Below are 23405 nucleotides of genomic sequence, written 5' to 3' on the forward strand. Positions count from 1 at the left end.
TAGTTCTAAACTTCCAGCTCAGCACTGTCCCCATGACTTGTCCAGACTTGTCCTACCTGCCTGTCTCCTTTTCCACCTAGCCACTCCACCCTCTCCTCCCTGACCTATCACCTTCATCCCCTCCCCCACTCACCCATTGTACTCTATGCTACTTTCTCCCCACCCCCACCCTCCTCTCACTTATCTCTCCAGGCTCACTGCCTTTATTCCTGATGAAGGGTTTTTGCCCGAAATGTCGATTTCGAAGCTCAATGGATGCTGCCTGAACTGCTGTGCTCTTCCAGCACCACTGATTCAGAGGCAAGGCAGCTACCACGGAACCAGATACTTTTCGTGTGCTGACACAACTTTCTGTAGCTTCTCTAGTTAAGCTTCTCGTATCGAGAGTCATAATTTTTTTATTACAAATGCTAGTGCCATCTGCAGTTGGAAATTACATTAAGATCATTCCTCAGAGAATTTTCAATGCAGTTTTAACATTTTCAATATGATGGATTTTACCTAGTTGAAGCTGCAAACAGCTTTCACTCATGCTGCTCCCTTTTATTTCTCTCTCTTCCTTTCTTTTCACAATAGACCTCCGCGCCCTCATCCAACAAAGACTGAATTTTCCATTTTCTTTTCAGAGGAGTTTTTTTGATCAAACATATCTTCTGCCTATGAAACATATATTATTCTCCTCTCCTCATCATCCTTGCACAACCTTCTTCCTTACATCTTGTACCTTCTCTTCTTTACACATTTCGATATCCTGTCCCCTCCCCTCTTCCTTCTGTACTTTTAAGCTTTGTGTTTCCCTTATAGTTTCATTTTCCTATCCTATATCTAGTGTTACGACACAGGGGAAACTCCCTGCTTAATTTAAAACTAGCAATACAAAAAAGATATATCCCCTGAAGTAATCTGTAAACATTCGAGTGGCCAAGAACTATTTAAAATAAAAATTAACAACTTTATTTCTTAAAGTATAACAGAGAATGATTAACTAACAACTATGTACAAGTCCTTACTCTAATATATCTTTTACCTTCCCTTCTATGATACTAGTCCGATAAAACTCCCAATTAAGATTTACAAAACAACATTTTTAATCTCAAAACCAGGCAGCTTTCAGTTCTTCTGTTTGGATTTTCCTGTGCCATCACCATTTTAAGGATTCTGCTTCACATGTTACTGATCAACAGAGGTACTTTTTAAGAGAGCTATTTTTCAGACAGTCTTTTATCCATTGGGGCTTGGCAGTTCTCCTCCCAACTGTTCAATTTTCCCTGGTCTTACACTGCAGAGCATCGGATTGTGTCATTGGCTTTTAAGATTGTTGATATACTCAATTCAAACTTGATTGGAAATTGGCATTTTTCAGGGAATAATTTAAACTGATTGGCCTAATTCAAATCTGTTTTTTGTCATTTCCGGGCAACCAGCTACTCCAGTAGCCAGCACATGTTACATTGTGTCTTATTGAGAACACTTGGTGCTGTCACTGGTAGCTTTTAACTCTCTTAAAATATATAGTTCACGCACATCTTTATAACACCTCCCCCCCTTAAGAAAAAAGGAATCATCATAATGATAAGATGGCTTCATTTTTCTCTACTTTTAAAAGACATTACCCTAACATACAGATAACGTTAATGTAAGTTTACCTTAACTTCTTCCCACATATGTGTGTGTGTGTGTGTGTGTGTGTGTGTGTGTATAAAGATAAATCTCATCTAAACTCCACCAGTTAAATCCACAAGAACGCATCTGCGATGACATTCTTCCAACCTGCAATATGTATGATTTTTAAATCAAAATTCAGTAATATAAGACTCCATGAAAATTATCTCATATTCTTATATTTAAAACGTTCTAAGAATGTAAACAGATTGTGGTCAGTGTACACTACAGTCTCCAACACATTGTTCAGGACAGACATATCAAACTGTTGTAAGGCCAGTATCAAACTTAATAGTTCCTTTTCAATTGCGGAGTATTTCCTCTGGTGGGTGTTGATCTTCTTCGAAAAGTAACCAACTGGCAGTTCAAACCCATCCTCAACTTAATAAAAGCAAATTACTGTGGATGCTGGAATCTGAAACCAAAAGAGAAATTGCTGGAAAATCTCAGTGAGTCTAACTGACCCTTTGTCAAAGCTAAAAAAAAAAGGGAGAAATAGGTAGGTATTTATACTAGGCTGAGAGAAGGTGAGTCATGGCTCCAGAAGCAAAGGTAGCAATAAAGAGGTGATAATGACAGTGCATACAGAGATAATAGGGAGATGAGGAGCTGTGAATGACCAAGGCTGAAGCCAGTGCTATGTGACAAAATGTGTGGGGGATGGATGAAGCAGAAACGAAATGGAAAACAGGGGAAAAGGGTAGCAAAGGGGGAAGAGGAGAGGAAAAAGGTGATAAGAGAGTGGGGAGCGAGAGAAAGAGAGACAATCAAGAAATATGAGGTACAAAACAGTGAAAAGAATATTTTAAAAAGGTAAACAAAATAAATGAAATAAAATTACGGAGCAGAATGAAAACAGAGGGGTCGAGATGGGATAATCATCTGAAGTTGTTGAATTTAATGTTGAGACCAGCAGGCTGTAACGTGCCTAGTCGGAAGATGAGATGCTGTTCCTCCAGTTTGGGTTGAGCTTCACTGGAACATTGCAGCAGGCCAAGGACAGACATGTGGGTATGGGAGCAGGATTGTGTGTTAAAGTGGCAAGTCATGGGAAGGTCCGGGACCTGATTGCATTCGGACCGAAGGTGCTCAGCAAGGTGATCACCCAGTCGCCATTTTGTCTCTCCGATATGACCACGTTGGGAGCAACAAATGCAATAGACATCACTTTTTTCCTCTCCTCTTTCCCCCCTTTGCTACCTTTCTCCCCTGTTTTCCATTTTGTCTCTGCTTCACCCATCCCCCCCATCCCCCACATATTTTGTCACATAGCACTGGCTTCAACCTTGGTCATTCACAGCTCCTAATCTCCCTATAATCTCTCTATGCACTGTCATTATCACCTCTTTATTGCTACCTTTGCTTCTGGAGCAATGACTCACCTTCTCTCAGCCTAGTATAAATACATCCCTATTTCTCCCTTTTTTTAGCTTTGACAAAGGGTCAGTTAGACTCGAAACGTCACCCCATCCTCATCTTCCTGTAGGAGTACAGCTCCAACTCCAATGTCACGAACATTGATGGCAACTTTAAAAACTTTTGAAAAGTTTGGTGCAGCTAAAACTGGTTTGGTGGTTAATATCTATGTCAAATGGTTGAATGCCTCCTGCCACGGTTCTGTCCACCGAAACTTTGTGTTCTTCTTCAGCAAATCAGTTAACGGTGCCACTACACTGCTGAAGTTTGGAACAAACTTCCAATAGAATCCACTGAGTCCTAAGAATCGAAGCACCTCTTTCTTCGAGGCTGGTCGTGGAAATTCCTCGATGGCCTTTGTCTTTGCGTTCCGTGGGGTCAACCTCCCATGACCGATATTATGTCCCAAGAACGTCAGTTCTGCTTTCGCAAATTCCATTTTATTTAAGGTTATCAACAATTTTGCTTCTCGTAGTTGCTCAAAGAGCTTTGCCACGTGATCCTTCCAGGATTTACTAAAGATACTACATCATCCAAATAGACTGTGCAGTTTGTTAACCCAGCCACAACTCGGTTCATGAGTCTTTGGAATGTGGTGGATGTGTTCTTCATTTCAAAAGGCATCACTTTAAACTGATAAAGTCCATTTGGGGTTACAGAAGCAGAAATTTAATTCATCAACTCATATAAAGGTTCCTGCCAGTAACCACGCATTAAGTCCAACTTGGTCATGTAACTGGCTTGTCCGACTTTCTCGGTACAGTTCTCCAATCTAGGAATTTGATATGAGTCCGGTTTTGCAACAGCGTTGACGTTCCGATAATCCACGTAGAATCATTGAGTCCCATCCAGTTTGGGAACTCCACTCGCTCTGGCTTGATTTGATGATATCCTCGTCGAGCATGGCCTCCACTTCCTTCTGGACCTGTCTGGCTTTGAATGGATTAAGCTGATAGGGTGTTGTTTTATTGGTATTTCCTACGTCTACTTCATGTACAATAGCATTATTTCTTCCCATCTGATTCTTACATATGTCCTTGTACTGTCATAACAAATCTTTCAACTGTGTTCTATGCTCCTGAGACAGATAGTTTACTACACTATCCCACTCCTCAAGGACTTCTTCATTTTGTAATCTATTTTGAGGCACCTCAAAATCCATATTGACTGGATTTGATTGCTCACTCTGCAGGGCAGTAACTAATACCTTTTCTCCAGTTCTTTATCTCTAGTGTAATATGGTTTCAACATGTTCACATGACACACTCAGTACCTTTCCGTTCTATCTGGTATCTTTACTAAATAGTTCAACTGACTCAACTCTTTCTCAATTTGATAGAGAACACTAAACATAGCTTTGAAGGAAACTCCTATCACTGGTAACAATACTAATACATTATCCTCTCGGGAAAACGTCTGAGTCCCAGAGCTTTTACCTGCCACCTGCTTCATTCTATTTTGTGCCCTCTTTAGATGCTGTTCAGCTAACTCACCTACTCAGTTTAATCTCTCCCTCATCTCTGATACATAATCTAAGTGTGAGATCTCTGACTTTGGTCCTGTCAATTTTTCTTTAATTAATTTCAAAGGGCCTCTCGCTTCATGACCGAATATTAACTCGAAGAGAGTGAACTGAGTAGATTCATTTGGGGCATTTCTAATGGCAAACAATATGAATGGAATACCTTTATCCCAATCATTTCAAGTAATCCTGACAGTATGCTCTCAGCATGGTCTTCAAGGTCTGATGCCACCTTTCTAAAGCTCCCTGGGATTCAGGACAATACACACTGGATTTAAAGTGCTGTATACCTAAGCTATCCATAATCTCCTTAAACAGCCTAGCAGTAAAATTTGACCCTTGAGCTAACTGAAGCTCTATGGGTAGTCCGTACTGTGTGAAGAGAGCTACTAACTCCTCTAATACCCTTTTTGCCTTGATACTCTGTAATGGAATTGCTTCCGGAAGTCTGGTAGACACATCCATTATGGTTAACAAGAACTGGTTCGTACTTTTAGTTCTTGGGACAGGACGTACACAATCAATTATAACCCACATGAAAGGTTATTTAAATGTGGAAATTGGCAACAAACATGGTTTATCACCGCCTGTGGTTTACCTACCATTTGACATGTGTGACATGTACAGCAAGTATTAACCATATTCTTGTGAATTCCAGCTAATAAAAATGTTTTTGTATCTTAGCCTGACTCTTTCATACTCCTAGGTGACCTCCTACAGGTAGTTCATGTGCTACCCGCAACACCTCCAGTCTGTATGCTACTATCAAAACAATCTGGTGCATTTCGGCCCACTTCTCCTCTGCACTAACCTGGCATGGTCTCCATTTCTGCCTTAGGTTTCTATCTTTCAGATAATAACCCTCCAGAATATTCTCTGCCTCCTTTTCAGAGTACACATATCTTATTGGCTTGTCTTGCTGTTGCAAGTCTCTTAGCCTTTCAGGACTAAACACTTCTGTCTGACTGTCTGCCTGTTCAGGTTTTTCCTGCACCATTATGTCAAACAGGATATCTGCTAAGTGAACCTCAACTCTTTCATCTTTCTCTTCACTTTTTTGCTTCATGTGGTGACTTATGATAGTGGGATCTGGTTACCACACAGTTGAGAAAATACCAGGATATTTTTGTTTTAACTCCTCAGTTTCTTGGTCTTCCTTGGGCTTTTCCACAACAAGGGGTGTCGCTCCCACCTTGGATCTTGCCAAATCATTCCCAAGAACAAACTGAATTCCTGGAACTGACATTCTGTCAATCGCTCCCATTGTAACTTCCCCAATCTTAGGTTGGCACTCCAACCTGATCATACATAGGGGAATGCTAAATTTCTGTCCATCTATCCCACAAATTACCACACACTCAGGTAACTGATGAGAAAGAGTGCATATTTGCTCATCCCTTACTATCAGCGACTGGTTAGATCCTGTATCTCTCAAAATTCTAATTTCTTGTCCTTCTCCCCCTGTTCTTTGAGTAAATTTTACCCAAAGAGGATAATTCTTTGTAGAGATCAGCACTCACTCCATACCCATCCCCTGCCTCAGCAGTGCACTCTCCTGCAGCTCCTCAGCTGTTCTTGGGGTCTCCTTTACTACCTTCACTAATGCCACTAGCTTAGCTTTTTTTTACTACATCTTTTCCCACAGCTTTTTATAATGACCAGCACTGTGACTTTAAGTGTCCCACGTTGCCACAGTGGAAACACCTGAGGCCTTTCACCTCCTTTCTACCCTCTTGGGATTCTTTTTTATCCTGTGGTAAATTCTTATCAGTGCTCTCTACTCTTGGTTTAGTAGTGTAGGATCTCCCCTTCTCCCAACTTCTCTCTCTCTCACAGGAAAAAATTCTGGCCGGAAGCTTGTCTTATGCACGAACATGTACTCATCTGCTAATTCTGCTGCCCTTCTCACTTCCTGAACTTTGTTCCTTCATGTGAATTCTTACCATCTCTGGAAGTGAGATTTTTTTAAACTCCTCCAGCAGAATAATCTCTCTTAGAGCCTCAAACGTCCTATCTATTTTCAAAGCACGCACCCATTGATCACAATGACTATGTTTATTTCTTTCGAACTCAACATAAGTCTGACCTGGTTCCTTCTTTGTGTTTCTGAACTGCTGTCTATATGCTTCTGGTACCAATTCATAAGCACTTAAAATAGCCTGTTTAACCTCTTCATAATCTCTTGACCCCTCATCTGACAGTGCGGCAAATACCCCACTAGCTCTGCCTACCAGTTTAGTCTGAACTAGCATTACCCATAAATCCTCGGACCTCGCCATCTGCCTAGTCAATTTTTCAAATGAAATAAAGAAGGCTTCAACATCTTTTTCATCAAAATGTGGCAGAGCTTTGATATACTTATATATGTATGACTAACTTCTCTTTTAATCGCCATCCAGTTAACATTGCTAAGGCGCAACTTCTCAAGTTCAAATTCTCTTTTTCTCTCTTCTTTTCTTCTCTCTCTTTACTCAGCTAAAAACATTCTCTCTCTTCCCCTCCCTCTCTCTCTCACTCTCTCTCGCTCCTTCCTCCTTCTCTCTCTCTCTCCCTTTTATTTGTCTTCTAACTCCATTTTCCTCAATTGTAATTTAGGCTTTTCTACCTCTACTGCACTGTTTCTCTGACACACAGAAGTGTTTGAGTAACCCCTTGACAATTTCAGCTTTACCTTTGTTCTTGGTTAAATCCAAATCCAACTTATTTGCTAATTCTAAAAATATAGTATTTTTCTTTCCTTCTAAACTTTCTTGGCAAATTTGAGAATCATCTTCAAATCCCAGAACCTTTTTATCTATTTTAAGAGCCATTTCTCTCACTTTTAATTTAATCAACCACAAGTCATTAAACTTAAACAAATTGTCTCACCTACGTTTTATTTAAAGATCTAGGAGACAAACCTGCAAGTGTTTAAATCTGCTGGGATTTTTCACACTCCCAAATCTATTCAAATCTGTCAAAACAGTTCAGATCACGGACCCAAGCCCCAAACTGTTACAACACAGGGTAAACTGCTTAATTTAAAACCAGCAACATAGAGAAGATTCATCCCGTGCAGTAATCTGTAAATATTTGAGTGGCCAAGAACTACTTAAAGTAAGAATTAAAAACTTTATTCCTTAAAGTATAACAAAGAATAATTAACTAACAACTATATACAAGTCCTCACTCTAACCTATCTTTTATCTTCCCTTCTATAACACTAGTCCGATAAAGCTCCCAGTTAAGATTTACAAAACAACACTTCATATCTCAAAACCAAGCAGCTTTCGGTTCTTCTATTTGGATCTTCCTGTGCTGTCATCTTCTTAGGGATTCTGCTTCACAGGTTACTAATCAAAAAAGGTACTTTTTACGAGAGCTATTTTTCAGGCAGTCTTTTACCTGCTGGGGCTTGGCAGTTCTCCTCTCAGCTGTTCAACTTCTTCCCAGTCTTATATCCCTAAGCATCAAATTGTGTCATTAGCTTTTAAAATTGCCAATATACTCAATTCAAACCTGATTGAAAATTAGTATTTTTTCGATGAATACTTTAAACTGATTGGCCGAATTCAAATCTACAGTAGCTGGAACACATGTTATATTGTGTCTTATTGAGAATACTTGGTGTTGTCACTGCTAGGTTTTAACTTTCTTCAAAGGTATAGTTCACCCACAGCTTCATAACACTAGTCAAGATACTACTGTCACCCACTTGCTACACCACCTGGGTTTCCTTTGTTTCTTTCTTCCCTTCTTAACATCTCCTAACTTCCTCTGTTTCACCTTTGATTGAATTACCCACTTATTGTTTGGGCACCCTTCCTAAATCATCTATCTGTTCAGGGTTTGTAGCCATAACCAGTACAAAATGTTTGGTTATGAATGGTGCAGTCAGAAAAATAGCTTTGTGATGTCCAACAACATTCATGCATTTATTGCCTGTGTAAGGATTCTTGACTAGGAACACTAGGTTCACAACCCTATCCTTTCACCTATTCGCCACTGACAGAGGAGTTTGCAAGTCGAATCTTGCATGCGACTTTGTTTGACTTGTGGACTTTTGGGTGCTGACATTGTCCACAAAATGTTTTTTGGCTGGTAGTCAAATTTCAGTGACAAAACAAACCATGATAATCAGACTACCTTGCTGCTGCAGCTTTCTTCTTCCTTCACAGCTGATGATATGCAGAGTATGTATGATCATCTTTTGCCTATTCTGCCATGCAGAATGTTTTGGACCACACTTTGTTTGATACGTCCCACCAATTTTGCCAGTATGTGTGGGCCTACTAGGATTAGAGAGCTCCTAAATGGCATTACTCATGGGATTGTTGAAACAGATGAGTTTCTATGTGTCCAAAGTGGTGATCTACAGCAGGGCAGCTCAAGACTAAGATCAAATTAACAAAATCCTTTTCACTCACAGTATGATGTTTCACTTCTCAAAAAAGCATTGTAACCATCAACACTGAAAAGAAAACTTTCAACATATCAATCCATAGTGGCAGATGTTACTGTCTAGGCTATCCTCAGTTACCAAGTAGTAGTGCCAAAAAGAACTACAAAGAAAATTAAATGGAGGAGAATCAAAGTCTGTGACCCCAATATTGTTCAAGCTGAGGCCTTCTAACCAATTTACTTATGTTCACATCAAAACTGTATTCATTCATCCTATGGATTTGGGAAGAATGTCCACATGCCCCTCCCAAAAAGAATCTTCAGGAAACGTGACATGGTAACTGACTCCAAAATGAGAGAGAAATTATGCTGTGGAAATTATTGAGATAGTTCCTCCCTTGCAGACAAAATCCTGACATTAAATTAGAATTAAATGCCTCTGGATGAACTGGAAAGACAACTGAACAAACAACTACTATCTTCTTGAAGCCAGGTCTATGAACATTCAAGCAAAGTCAAGGTCACTGGACTAGTTACTTGTTCAGATAATTTAAAAGTATTTTTCTCAGCAAGTGCTGACTTTCTCAAACTGCAAATAGAAACAGAAAATAAAAGCAGGGGTAGGCCATTTAGCCCTTTGAGCCTGCTCCATCATTCAGTATAATCTTAGCTGATCATTCAACCTTGTTCTCACTTTCTCTCACATCTTTTGATACCTTTAGCCCTAAGAAATATTTCTAACTTCTTCTTGGAAACATTCAATGTTTTATCCTCAACTGCCTTCTGTGGCAAAAAAATTCCAAAGGTTCACCTGTATTTCTGAATGAAGAAATTTCTCATCTCTGTCCTAAGTGGCCAGTCCTTATACTGTGACCCTTGTTCTGGTCTCCCCAGTCATTGGGGTCATTCATCCTCTTTTCACCCTGTCTAGTCCTGTTGTAATTTTACATGATTTTATGAGATCACTTCTCATTCTTCTAAACTGCAATGAATACTACCCTAACAGATCCAGTTACTGTTCATGTATCAGTCTGGTGAATCTTTGTTGCATTCCCTCCATGGATAGAGCATCCTTCCTCAAATAAAGGAGACCAAGAATGCACAAAATACTCCAGGTATGATCTCAGCAAAACCCTGTACAAATGCAGAAAGATATCATTGCTCCTGTACTCAAATCCTGCAATAAATAACCAGCATTCCATGAGTGAATCAAATAAGCTTCGAAGGTATCCTGAAGCACTCCTTGAAAGCTGGTAGGATTAACATTCATAATTGGATTGAGTTGGCTGTGAACTGTTCAAAATGGCAACAACCTGTTCAACAAGTTCCACCATGCATTAAGTAACACCATCTTAATGATGTGGCAAAGTAGCAGCATAGATCTAAAAGGAAAGGAAAAAAATCCTGGTTCCCAGATCTCACTACCCTTTTAGGACATCCTGCTGTAAGATCTCTGGACAAAACTTGGCATGTTCAGTCACATTAAGATTATTGGCAGAAACTTACATTTCAGTGGAAATCTTCTCAAACTGAAAGACAGCCACCATCAATAACACAAGCTCCACCTTCTCTCCATTTACTGTACCTTTTCACATGCTTCACTTTCCCTCCCATCACCTCCCAACTTTCTCATCTCCTGCCTCAGACCAAGTATCCACTCTCCCAACCCGTTCAACACACATACAAAGATATCTGTGAACAAATACATTAGCAATAAGACTAGGCTACTTAGCCCCTCAAGCATGCTGTATCATTTAATAAGATAATAGCTTATCTTATGATTCAATAATCCTGTGTACCTAAGGTAACTATTCACCTCTTGATTATTAAGAAGCTATGTACCTCTGTTTAAAAACAATTTCAAAAATTCTTTTTTTGCTGTTTTTCAAGGAAGAGCATTCCAAAGACTCATGACCCTCTGTGTAGAAAAAAAAGTTATGTCATCTCAGTCCTAACTAGATGACCTTTTATTTTAAGTAGTGACACCTACTCCTAGAAATTTCCACAAGAGGAAACTTCCTTCTCACATGCACTATGTCAAGTCACCTCTTTATTCTTCTGAGCTCCAACAGATACAAGCCTGGCCTATCCAACCTTTCTGAAGACAAAAACACACATATTCCAGAGATTAGTCTAGTATGCTTTCTGAACTGTTTCCAATGCATTTATGTTGTTCCTTAAAGAAACTGACCAATACTACATATAGTACTTCAGATGTGGTCTCACCAATATCCTGTGTATCTGAAACCTTTTATTTATAGAGTCATAGAGCACAGAAATAGACCCTTCAATCCAACTCGTCCATGTTGATCAAGTTTCCCAAACTAAACAAATCTCACTTGACTGTGTTTGGTCCATATTCCTCCAAAGCTTTCCGATTCATGAATCTGAGCAAATGTCTTTTACATGTTGTAAGTGTACCACCATCTACTACTTCCTCTGGCAGTTCAATCCATATAATACCACCCTCTGTGTGAAAAAAGTTGCCCTCAGATCCCTTTTAAATCTTTCTCCTCTCACTTTAAAATTATGTCCACTTGTTTTAAACTCCCCTATCCTAAGGAAAAATCCTTTACTATTCACCTTATCTATGCTCCTCATGATTTTCTAAACTTCTATGAGGTCACCCCTCAAATTCCTATGCTCCAGTTTTTAAAAAAAAGTCCAAGGATATCCAAGGAACCCTCTCCAATTTAAAAATATCCTTGCTACAGAGGGTAAGCAGAACTGTATACAGTATCCAAACATGACCTCACAAATGTCCTGTAAAACCTCAACATGAGGTCCCTCCTCCTCTACTCAATGATCTGAGCAATGAAGGCAAGCGTACTAAATGCCTTCTTTACCACCCTGTCTACCTGTGATGTAACTTTCAGAGAATTATGCATATGAACCTCTAGGTATCTCTGTTCTTCAATGCTACGTAGGGACCTACCAATAACTGTATAAGTCTTGTCTTTGTTCATTTTACCAAAATGAAATACCTTGCATTTATTCAAACTAAACTCCATCTGCCACTCCTCAACCCGATAACCAAATCAGAATCATAGAGTCATAGAGATGTACAGCATGGAAACAGACCCTTCGGTCCAACCCGTCCATGCCGACCAGATATCCCAACACAATCTAGTCCCACCTGTCAGCACACGGCCCATATCTCTCCAAACCCTTCCTATTCATATACCCATCTAAATGCCTTTAAATGTTGCAACTACTTCCTCTGGCAGCTCATTCCATACGTGTACTACCCTCTGCATGAAAACTTTGCCCCTTAGTTCTCTTTTATATCTTTCTCCTCTCACCCTAAACCTATGCCCTCTAGTTCTGGACTCCCCCACCCCAGGGAAAAACTTTGTCTATTTATCCTATCCGTGCCCCTCATGATTTTGTAAACCTCTATAAAGTCACCCCTCAACCTTCAACGCTCCAGGGAAAACAGCCCCAGTCTGTTCAGCCTCTCCCGATAGCTCAAATCCTCCAACCCTGGCAACATTCTTGTAAATCTTTTCTGAACCCTTTCAAGTTTTACAACATCTTTCCGATAGGAAGGAGACAGAATTGCACACTATATTCCAACAGTGGTCTAACCAATGTCCTGTACAGCTGCAAGATGACCTCCCAACTCCTGTACTCAATACTCTGACCAATAAAAGAAAGTATACTAAATGCCTTCTTCGCTATCCTATCTACCTGCGACTCCACTTTCAAGGAGTTATGAATCTGCACTCTAAGATCTCTTTGTTCAGCAACACTCCCTAGGACCTTACCATTAAGTGTATAAGTCCTGCTAAGATTTGCTTTCCCAAAATGCAGCACCTCCATTTACCTGAATTAAACTCCATCTGCCACTTCTCAGCCCATTGGCCCATCTGGTCCAGATCCTGTTGTAATCTGAGGTAACCTTCTTCACTGTCCACTACACCTCGAATTTTGGTGTCATCTCCAAACTTATTAACTGTACCTCTTATGCTCACATCCAAATCATTTATGTAAATGACAAAAAGTAGTGGACCCAGCACCGATCTTTGTGGCACTCAACTGGTCACAGGCCACCAGTCTGAAAAACAACCCTCCACTACCACCCTCTGTCTTCTACCTTTGAGCCAGTTCTGTATCCAAATGGCTAGTTCTCCCTGTATTCTGTGAGATCTAACCTTGCTAGCCAGTCTTCCATGGGGAACCTTGTTGAATGCCTGACTGAAGTCTATGTATATATATATATATATATCACATCTACCGCTCTGCCCTTATCAATCCTCTTTGTTACTTCTTCAAAAAAATTTTAGATAACTTTCTTCACTGTCAACTACACCGCTAATTTTGGAGTCATCCACAAACTGACTAAACATGCCTTCTAAATTCTCATCTAAATCATTTGTATAAATGACAAACAATAATGGACCAGCACTAATCCCTGCAGATTACTGGTGGCCAAAGGCTTCCAATCTGAGAAACAACCCTCCACCTCCAATCTCATTGCAAAACCAATTTTGTATCTAATTGACAAGCTCTCCCTGAATCCCATGTGATCTAACTTTACTACTTAGCCTAACATGTTAATCTTGTCAAAGGTTTTACTGAAGTCCATGTAGACCATGTCCACTGTTCTGCCCTCATCAACTTTTTGGGTGTATCCTCAAAAAAACTCAATCAAGTTTGTGAGACATTATCTCCCAGCACAAAGCCATACTGACTGTCCCTAATCAGTCCTTGCCTTTTCTAATGTGTGTAAATCCTATCTCTCAAAATCCCCTCCAACAATTTACCCACCACTGATGTCAGATTCACAGGTCTATAGTTCCCAGGTTTCTCCTGCAGCCTTTTTTAAATAAAGGCACAACAATAGCCTCCCTCCAGTCCTCTGGCACCTTAATACAAATGATACAAATATCTCTGCTACAGCCCCCGCAATTTCTTCCCTAGTTTCCCTCAATATCCTGGGATACACTTGATCAAGTCTTTCAGATTTATCCATCTTTGTTTTTTAAGATGTCCAGCACTTCCTCTTCTTTGACTTGAACTGTTTTCCTGACATCAATAGTTATTCCCCCAAGTTCCCTAGCCTCTATTTCGTCCTCCATAGTAAAAACTGACATGAATTTTTTTATCCATTTAATATCTCTTCCATCTCCTGTGGTTGCACACATAGTTGGCCTCGTTGATCTTTAAGGGGTCCTATTCCTTCCCTAATTGCTATTTTGCTCTGAATGTATTTGTATAATCTCTTTGCATTATCCTTAACTGTATCTTCCAAGGGTATCCCATATCCCTCTGCATCTCAGAGCTCTGAAAGCTTTCATCATTTATGTATTATCTGTACATACAAGAATGGAGGAAATGTTATGCTTGACTTTCATGTGCAACAGCAAAAGAGTGTGATTATTTAAAAGGCTTAACATAATTTTATTGTTTTCACAGGCCTAATGAAAGTTCCAATCGACATTCCTGTTGAAGTTCTGGAAATTGATCTATCCAAAAATAAAATCAGACAATTGAATGCCAAAAACTTCATGAATTTTAATGAATTAGAAACATTAAACCTCAGCAGCAATGCAATAGGATACATAAATCCTGGTAAGAACATTCCAATGTGTTTTAACATACAGTTGTTATAATATGTTAAGATGTTGCTTTAAAAAAAGATGAAACTGAATAGTTTGCAAACTGCCAAATCCCTCAAAATGTTCAGGATGGGAATATGCAAATTCTCAATCTGCAAATAAAAGTCCTAAATAGACTGCATTAATTAATTCAGAAGGATCATTGGCATTCTACTGGCAAATTCTGAATATTATGAATAAAACAAGATCTGACATGATATGAGGTGAAACAATTGGTTTGACAAAAATAAAGTTCTACAGAAGCTGGAAATCTGAAATAAAAACAGAAGTGCTGGAATTAATCTACAGATCTGCATCTGCAGAAAGAGAGAATCAATGATTCAGATGCGAGATCTTTCACAAGAAAGGATGTCTCAGATCTGAAACAAAATTTTTTTCTCTTCACAATTGTTTTAATCTATTTATAAATTTTGAGCCATGCAGTGATAATTTCTAAAAGAATGGGACATTTCTTTGCATTAGCTGAAGCCATCAACATAGAAACTGGAATAAGAAGTAGCCATTAGAACCTTTTACTGCATTCAATGAGATAATAGCAAATTTGAGATCTCATTAATAACTTTGGATACAACAATTACAACAGGTTTTAAAACTGATATTTGATCTGGCATGATTACTGAAGAAATTTCCAAATCCCTACCACCATCTATCCTCACAATTTAACCTTTGGCATCCAGGTATTGTTCTGTTAAGTCTAGCCAGAAGCCTTATGATGGCCAATTCACCCTTCTATATTATAGTGTTCAAACTTCCAGTGTACACCAGTTGTGGTCTAACAGGGACTTTATATAGTTTAAGCATGACTTCTACCCATTTGTATACTCTAGATATGAAGGTCAGCATTTCATTTCTGTAATTATTAATTACATTTTAATAATGTACCTGGACTCTCTTGTACCTCTTCAATCACCCATTATTTCTAGCTTCTCACGTTTAGAAATTGCTCAGCTACATCCTTATTAAATTCAAACTGGTTGATCCTATATTTGTTTATATTGAGAAACATTCATCACAGTTTTGCCCACTGACTTAATCAAGACTGGTATTCAGCTCTGAACAGTGGTGAGTGTGAGAATTTATTTCAGAACTACAGTACATCCAAAGCCAAGAATATTGGCACAAAAAGATTATGCAATAATGATAGGGACTCATCAGCTATTGAAGTGAATCCAATAGAAGTAGATCTGTCCCAGGTAAATTGGAATGAAAGATTGGTTTTAAAAAAACCTATAACAAAACAATGAAACAAACCTTTACAGAGAATAGTGTTCTGTTAACAACATAACTTTCCAAGAGGGGGAAGGATGCAAAAACCAAAGCCAGTGCTGGTTGACAAAGCAACTATGAAATGAAGCAGGAAAAGAGTGCATTTGATAGATGTTAGATTGATAATACAGGGAAAAGAAAGCTAACTACAACAAATTGAGGAACAGTGGAGAAAGGGAAAAGGAGAATATGTAAAACACCAACAACCAAAAGCTTTTTACAGAAATTCAGTGGTAAAAGAGGGGGGTGGGGGGGTGGGGGGGCATGGCTGGAGTATGAATGAATGTTTTAATATGAGTGTATTTAAATGGTTCAAGAGACTAAATACTTAAATTACAAGGGTTTATAGGGTTTTTCTCCTTAGAAGGGATAGGTTGATAATATATAGACAGCAAGTGCTCTCTTTGATGAAGGTAATAAGAGAACCAGAGAATGTGGATTAAAGATAACTAACAAATGAATCAAAGGCATCAAGAGGAAAAGTATTCTTTCCAGTGACTGCACTGGCTAACAAAGTGTTAAACAAGTTAAATCATAACATTTGAAAAAAGAATTAGATAAATGTAGATTTTTTTTTAAAACTGCAATGTTCCAGGGAAAGAGTGGGTGGAGGTTAGTGGTAGTGAGACCAGCTGAATTGCTTTTTCAAAGAGCCAGCATCAACTCAAGAAGCCAAATGGCTGCATTCTACGCTGGACCAATTTTTAATCTGTTCTAAATATCAGTGAATTTAAAATGAACTTAAAATAAACTCAACATTAAGTAATTTGAGTTTTTTTTTAAATTTCAGCTGCATTTGCTGGTCTTTTGCGCCTGAAGGAGCTGGATCTATCTTCAAATGTTTTGCACAACTTTGAATATGGCGTCTTGGAGCACCTGTACTTTATAGAGAAGTTGGTTCTTACTGGAAATCCATGGAGATGTGATTTTCAAATCCACTATTTGGCCTACTGGTTGCAGGTTCACTACAATGTACAATTTGAAGGCCTTGAATGCACAATACCCAATGAATATAAAGGCTGGACTGTGCAGAGGTATATCAAAAAATATTATGAGGATTGTCCCAAAGAAAAGACAATAGTTGATTTTGATACATATGATTCTGATAAATCAGAAGAAGAAGAAAGCAGAAGGTTACCCTAAATAGTTGTAGCACAAGTAATCCATGCCTACCTATTACATATGAAAAAATAACTACACATATGAATATGTAATCTTATTTCACATAAGCATTTAGATATGCCAAAATCAGTTGCTCTAGCCCTCCTTGAGTATTATTACAATATTATGGAAAATGAGAGTTTCGGGTGTGCATATTCCAACTTTTTCAAGGAATTTCACAGTTTTTTTTGTAAGGCAGGTGGAAGACAACTGAAAAATACAGTGAAACCTCGATTATCCGAAGTCCTTGCGCTGGCAGGTTTTCATTCGGATAATTGATTGTTCGGTAAATTGATTTGACGTTAAACAAAGGAAACTGCAATGCCTATAATTGCATTAAAAAGCATGCTAACAGAGTTTTATTTCAGTTGATCACTAAAATCTGTACAAACACTGCATATTGCTTAAAAATTCATGACATTGTCTTCACCCAGGGCAGCATGCAACATGTCACGGCGGTAATATTTTTTCGGAACTGCAATAATTCCCTGATCAAGCGGCTATAACCTTGAAGTGGTGTTGTGTGGTAAAAACAAACACTTGATAGTCTGCTGATTGTGACTGGCTGCCTTTCACAGTGTGTGCCCCCGTGTTGTCAACAAGCAGAAGGGCATGTTGCTCGAATCCTTTGCTTGCCAAATGTGACCTGACAGCAGGTACAAAATCTTCATGGAACCAGGATGAGAAAAGGAGATATCTCATCCATGCCTTATTATGTGCTTTGTACTTCACGGGAAACAAGTTCTTGTCACAGTTCTTAAAGCAACGGGGATTAGCATATTGCCTAATGCAGACAAGCGGCAATTTATGAGTGCCAGTGGCATTGTCACAAGGGAAAATCGTGATTTGATCCTTCTGCGCTTTATGTCCTGACACCTGCTTTTCTGGGTGGACGCAAGTGTTTTATCTGGCAGTGCACGCCAGAACAATCCACTTTCATCTGCATTGTACAATTGCTCAGGTTCATACTTTCCTTCATGAATGATGGACTGCAGTTTTAGTCTGTAGTCTTCCACCGTGCTGTCATCCACAGACTTCTGCTCCCCAAGAACGCTGAGCTGCCTAATGCCATGACGATTGTTTGAAGCACTGTAACCAGCCCACTGATACACTGTGATCAGACTCACCAGTGTGGAGGCATTCATGGAAACTGGCAGCTTTTTCCAGTATCATCTGGCCAGATACGGGAATTCACTTTTCACGCTGCTGTGAAAACCACAAAAATACAGCTTGGTCAAGTTGCTCATCCTTTGCTGGCTTCATGGCTTTTCTTTTTAAAGCATTTGCACTGTCACTTAAGCTGATGAATTTCTCAATTGCTGGTCTTGCTTTCTTGATGTCAGACACTGTCACTATTCCAATGTTGTACTTCTGTGCAATCCTCTATTCCTTTTCACCACAATCCAGGCGCTGTAAAATCTCACTTTTCTGTTCAATTGTCACTGTGGTGCATTTTCTCTTCACAGACATGGTAAGTACAGTACCGTACAACAAACTCGATCAGTTACACCAGATACGAACTCGTAGAGGGAATGAAGACACCACTGACTTTGTCAGGCATTGTTAAATCCTTCAGTATGTCAGTTATCTTCACGTGATAAAATTATTTCAATACTACGACAATTGACTGACTAAGATTGTTGGACCAGTGTCATTAACACCTTATCTGCTGCAACACTTCCACATCATTTTTTGTGCGAGTACCTCCCTGTTTTTCTCAGTTAAACCAAAGACCCGATATTTGCACTATTGTTGGTTAAAATTATGTTAAAACTGCTACAATTGACTGATTGAGATTGTTGCAGCAGTGTCTTTAACATCTCTTTTATGCAACATTTGCAGATCTTCTTCAGAGCAGGCAATCCTCATTACTCTGTGCTACTAACAAAAGACGCAATGGCAACACCATTATAAGTAACGCCACTTTGTTATAACGGTTTTACAGGACGATCAGATTCTGTTCAGACAATCTGATTTTCGCGTAATTGGTATTTGGATAATCGGGTTTCTACTCTATATACATTTTTGTAGTATTGCTGCATTTTTATGAAATGTTTTATTGTATTTTATTCTTCGTAATAATCTAGAAAACAGTAGCAGTACCAAATAAAGAAAATACTATCAAATTATTTCAGGCTCTCTAACTAATAAACACTTGAATGTTTTATCATTCTGGACACTCTTCCTGCCATATATGATCAATTGTGATTATGCCATATATTAAGATTTTTTGCAAGACATTTTCCTTATGTTTCCATAGGAAGAAATCAAATAGAAAAATTCTCACTTAATTGCCACATAATCATTAATCATTTGGGGCCACTTAGGGTTAGGTCTTTTAATTTTTCATCCCTAGAACAGTTGCAACATCTGATTGCTACAACTTACGTTGCTTCAGAGCTGGTCCCATGTAGCCTGTCAGCCAAAATGAAACAAATATTTAATTAAACTTGGTCTGAGGACAGGTCACTGGACCGAAACATTAACGCTGATTTTGTTTCACAGATGCTGACAGACCAGCTGAGCTTTTCCAGCAATTTCTGTTTTTGTTTTTAATTATATTTGCTATGTAACATGCAAGCTGAAGGAAATTTGAAATAGAAACATTGCCATTGTTAATGAACATGGTAACTACTATTACGGTTCAAATATAGTCAAGGTTAAGGTCAAAGTCAGCTTTGATTCTACAGTCCTGAAAAGCTAGGTGAAGGAAATAATGGCCAAAAACTGGAATGGAAGTTTTAACTCTAAGTAATGAGTTAAGATCACATTTCAAACTTTATTGTAACCAATGGAAGCATTTAACACCTAACAAACTGGGACGCAATACACAAACAGGTTTTGCAGTGCAAACTAATTGTTAGACTAAAATGCATTATATCTTTTTAGTATCCTGAGTTGAGTATTATATCTTGCATTTTAACAATTGGTAACAATCAGTCCTGCTAAAGCCCCCGAAACATTTCTTCAAATTAAGTGCACCTCTTTCCATTCTCTAATAGACCTTGTATAATTCTACATTCACTCTCAAACTGCATCATCTAACAATTCTGGTTTGATTAAGAAGCCACAAGAGTGGCATAAGCTACACCAGAGACCAGCACAACTCCTGTACAGTTCCATTGTAGGTCTCAATGTTATGTTGTCTCCTATTCTTCTCAACTCTTGATGTTGGGGGCCCTCTGTTCTACCATTCAATTCCAATTTTTGGCTGATTTCTTCACAGGTGAGACATCACTACTAGGTCAGTTTACCCATTTTTTTCACAACAGTTCAGTTTGTGCTTGCCGGGATAATAAAATCAATAGCAGGCTTAATGGAGATATTTGTTCCTCACATTCCATTGAGCTGTCAAATTAACCTTTAATTTAGCTTCACCAGAATACTTCATCTCTAACATCTAAATTTAACTTCTAGTTATTATTTTTGTGTAAACATTAGGGCTAATTTTAATATGACCTGTCTGACAGAATTAAAAATCCACAACACCAGGTTATAAACCAACAGGTTTATTTGGAGGCATTAGCTTTCGGAGCACCGCTCCTTCTTCACAACCACTTGATGAAGGACCGACATTCCAAAAGCTAGTCCTTCCAAATAAACCTACTGGACTATAACCTGGTATTGTGTGATTTTTAACTTTATCCACCCCAGTCCAACACCGGCACCTCCAAGTCATGTCTTACAGAAACTAGTGATGATGAAAATATCAGCAGTGGACTTATTTACCTCACTTCCTGCTAACCACTACACTGCTTCTGGTATGTTTGTATTTGCATAATCATTCATCTGTGTTAACTGAAATGTATTTTCTTGATAAAATTCAAAACGTAAAAAAAATTGTTATCTGTTGTTTTTATCCCATCTAATTTAATGTTTTATTCAAGCTATTATTTTGATCTAAAGCTTTGAAAACATTTTGTTACAATAAAAAAGCATTCAAATATTATACATGTTAGGTAAAGGTGATGTCCCACCCCACATGCTGTGTCCCCTAGTTTGAATGTTATGAGGCAATGTTAAGATCATTCCTTTGGATAGCAGGCAGGATGGCATCAGACACCTCTCCCAATTTTTCTTTCATCTAACTTTAATGAAGATAAAATCAAGTTGGACATAAAATGGGCGGCTAACCTGAGCCATTAGTGTAGCCTTGAAGAATTTAACTAAATTGACAAGGATATGTACATAAGCACATAAAAATAGAAGAGAAGAATGAGTTACATAAAAACTGAGACAGAGTGTTGGATAATGCAAAAAAGATAGTAAAACCGTATTAGACAGGAGCGGAAGAACTATGAGAGAAAACAAAGTCAGAATTAGAATGCATGTATCTAAACACATCGTGAAAAAGGTTGCACTTTAAGTTCAAACAGTGTGGGAACATGAATGATGGAAATAACAGATAAATATCTTAAGTAGTAGAGAAAGAGTATTTAACATTCAATGATACAAAGTGGTTTTTTTGTAAAGTTTGGGATTTAAAAAGTGGCAGTATGATTAGGCAAGATATTTTAGAGTTGGAAAGATGCTATGCTTAGAGGGAACAAGGACGGAGTCCATTTGGTTGGAGTTGAGAACCAAGAAAATATAACCACATTTCAAAGATTACTCCATAGGACTCCAGGTAATGAGAGAGAGACACAGAGAAGAATATCTTAAAGGAAATGCCAAGATATGCAAAAAAAAGTGGTTAATTTGGGGGACTGTAATTACCCAAATATTAATCAGGACAATGTTAGCATAAAGGAAAATGGAAAGAAATCTTCGAAATATCTGAAATAATTTTTCAAACTATAAAAAAAGCATTTGATGCTGGACAATTTGAGATGCATTAAGTAGACCAGGCTTCAGTGGGAAAACACATGGGTAAGAGTGATTATTGTTTTAAAGATTTAGACTGGTAATGGATAGGAACTTCTAAATTGATGAGAGCTAATTATAATGTGATCAGAGAGGACCTAGCCAAGATAAAATGAAGCAAACAAATGACAGGAAACATCTTAATTGTGCAATGGGTGATCAATGAGAAAGTTCAGATAAAATCTGCTGACTCCACAGCACTACAGATGCCAGTCTCTAGCCAATTTTACACACTCCATGTGATATCAATTAATACCTGAATGAATTATATTTAGCAAAAGCTATAAGCCTTATAATATTCCACCTTATTACTGAAGATATGCTCCAGATGTAACTACTCCCCTAGCAGGCTATTCAAGTACAGAACCAAGGCTCAGTTTTTATTCCAACAAGGGCTCTCAGCTCCTGACCTCATTACAGCCATAGTTCAAACATGGAGCTGAATTTTGAGGTGAGAGTCACTGTTCTTGACAATCTTAATAACATTTTATAATTTGTGGATCAAGGAGTCCTAGTAAATTTAAGAGACTGGGAATCGGGGGAAGACTCACCACAGGTTGCAGCAATACCTAATGCGAAAGCAAGGTGTCAGTGATTATTGGGGCCAATCATCTCAGGCTCAAGGGGACATCACTGCAAGGGTTCCTCATGCCAAACCATCAACAGCTGCTTTGTTAATGGCCTTCCCTCCAATATAAGATAAGCGGGGATCTGGGGTGGAGGGTGCTGCACGCAGCAGTCCCCTGCCTCAAGGGGACATCACTGCAAGGGTTCCTCATGCCAAACCATCAACAGCTGCTTTGTTAATGGCCTTCCCTCCAATATAAGATAAGTGGGGATATTTGCTAATCATTGCAGGATGTTCAGTACCATTTTTGATTTCTCAGATATTGAAATAGTCCGCATCCAAACACAACAAGACTTGGACAATATTCAGATTTGAGTTAACAACTAGCAAATAACATTCATACCGCACTAGTATTTAGCCATGGCCAACTCCAGCCAAAGAGAACTTCAACTGTCTACCCTTGACATGCAATGATGGTACAATAGAGATGTATTAGCATAGTGGAAATATCACAAATGTGTTATTTACTTAGTGGATTTGTCATCACAAAACGAAACAAGATAAACGAGACATTTAACATTTAACATCATCAACAACACTCTCACAGGCATAAAGTTCACCAAGGAGGAAGAAACCAACAACAAACTCGCATTCCTGGATGTCACAGTCGAAAGAAAGGACAACAGAGAACAACTTCTCTTTCCAATCCTCCCACTTCCTCCAAACGAAAGGAGTAGCCATGGGCACCCAGCTATGCCTGCCTCTTCGTAGGATATGTGGAACAATCCATCTTCCGCAACTACACTGGCCCCACCCCCCACCTTTTCCTCCGCTACATCGATGACTGTATCGGCGCCGCCTCGTGCTCCCACGAGGAGGTTGAACAGTTCATCCACTTCACCAACACCTTCCACCCCGACCTCAAATTCACCTGGACAGTCCCAGA

At 38.8% G+C, this 23405-nt stretch overlaps 2 protein-coding genes across 2 annotated transcripts in view; one reads left to right on the forward strand and one right to left on the reverse strand.

The window, feature by feature from the left end:
• The window catches only part of lrrc17 (leucine rich repeat containing 17), a 67721-nt gene extending 46837 nt beyond the window's left edge, over positions 1-20884 (forward strand). The window contains exons 3-4 of the mRNA XM_043713825.1: positions 14399-14554; positions 16658-20884. Of these exons, the coding sequence (XP_043569760.1) occupies positions 14399-14554; positions 16658-17010 (509 nt within the window). The 3' untranslated portion in view covers positions 17011-20884. The remainder of the gene's footprint in view (positions 1-14398; positions 14555-16657) is intronic.
• The window catches only part of fbxl13 (F-box and leucine-rich repeat protein 13), a 314516-nt gene that overhangs the window by 171019 nt on the left and 120092 nt on the right, over positions 1-23405 (reverse strand). The window lies entirely within an intron of this gene.

Source organism: Chiloscyllium plagiosum, chromosome 23 (genome assembly GCF_004010195.1).
Source record: "Chiloscyllium plagiosum isolate BGI_BamShark_2017 chromosome 23, ASM401019v2, whole genome shotgun sequence".
In the NCBI taxonomy this organism is placed as follows: domain Eukaryota; kingdom Metazoa; phylum Chordata; class Chondrichthyes; order Orectolobiformes; family Hemiscylliidae; genus Chiloscyllium; species Chiloscyllium plagiosum.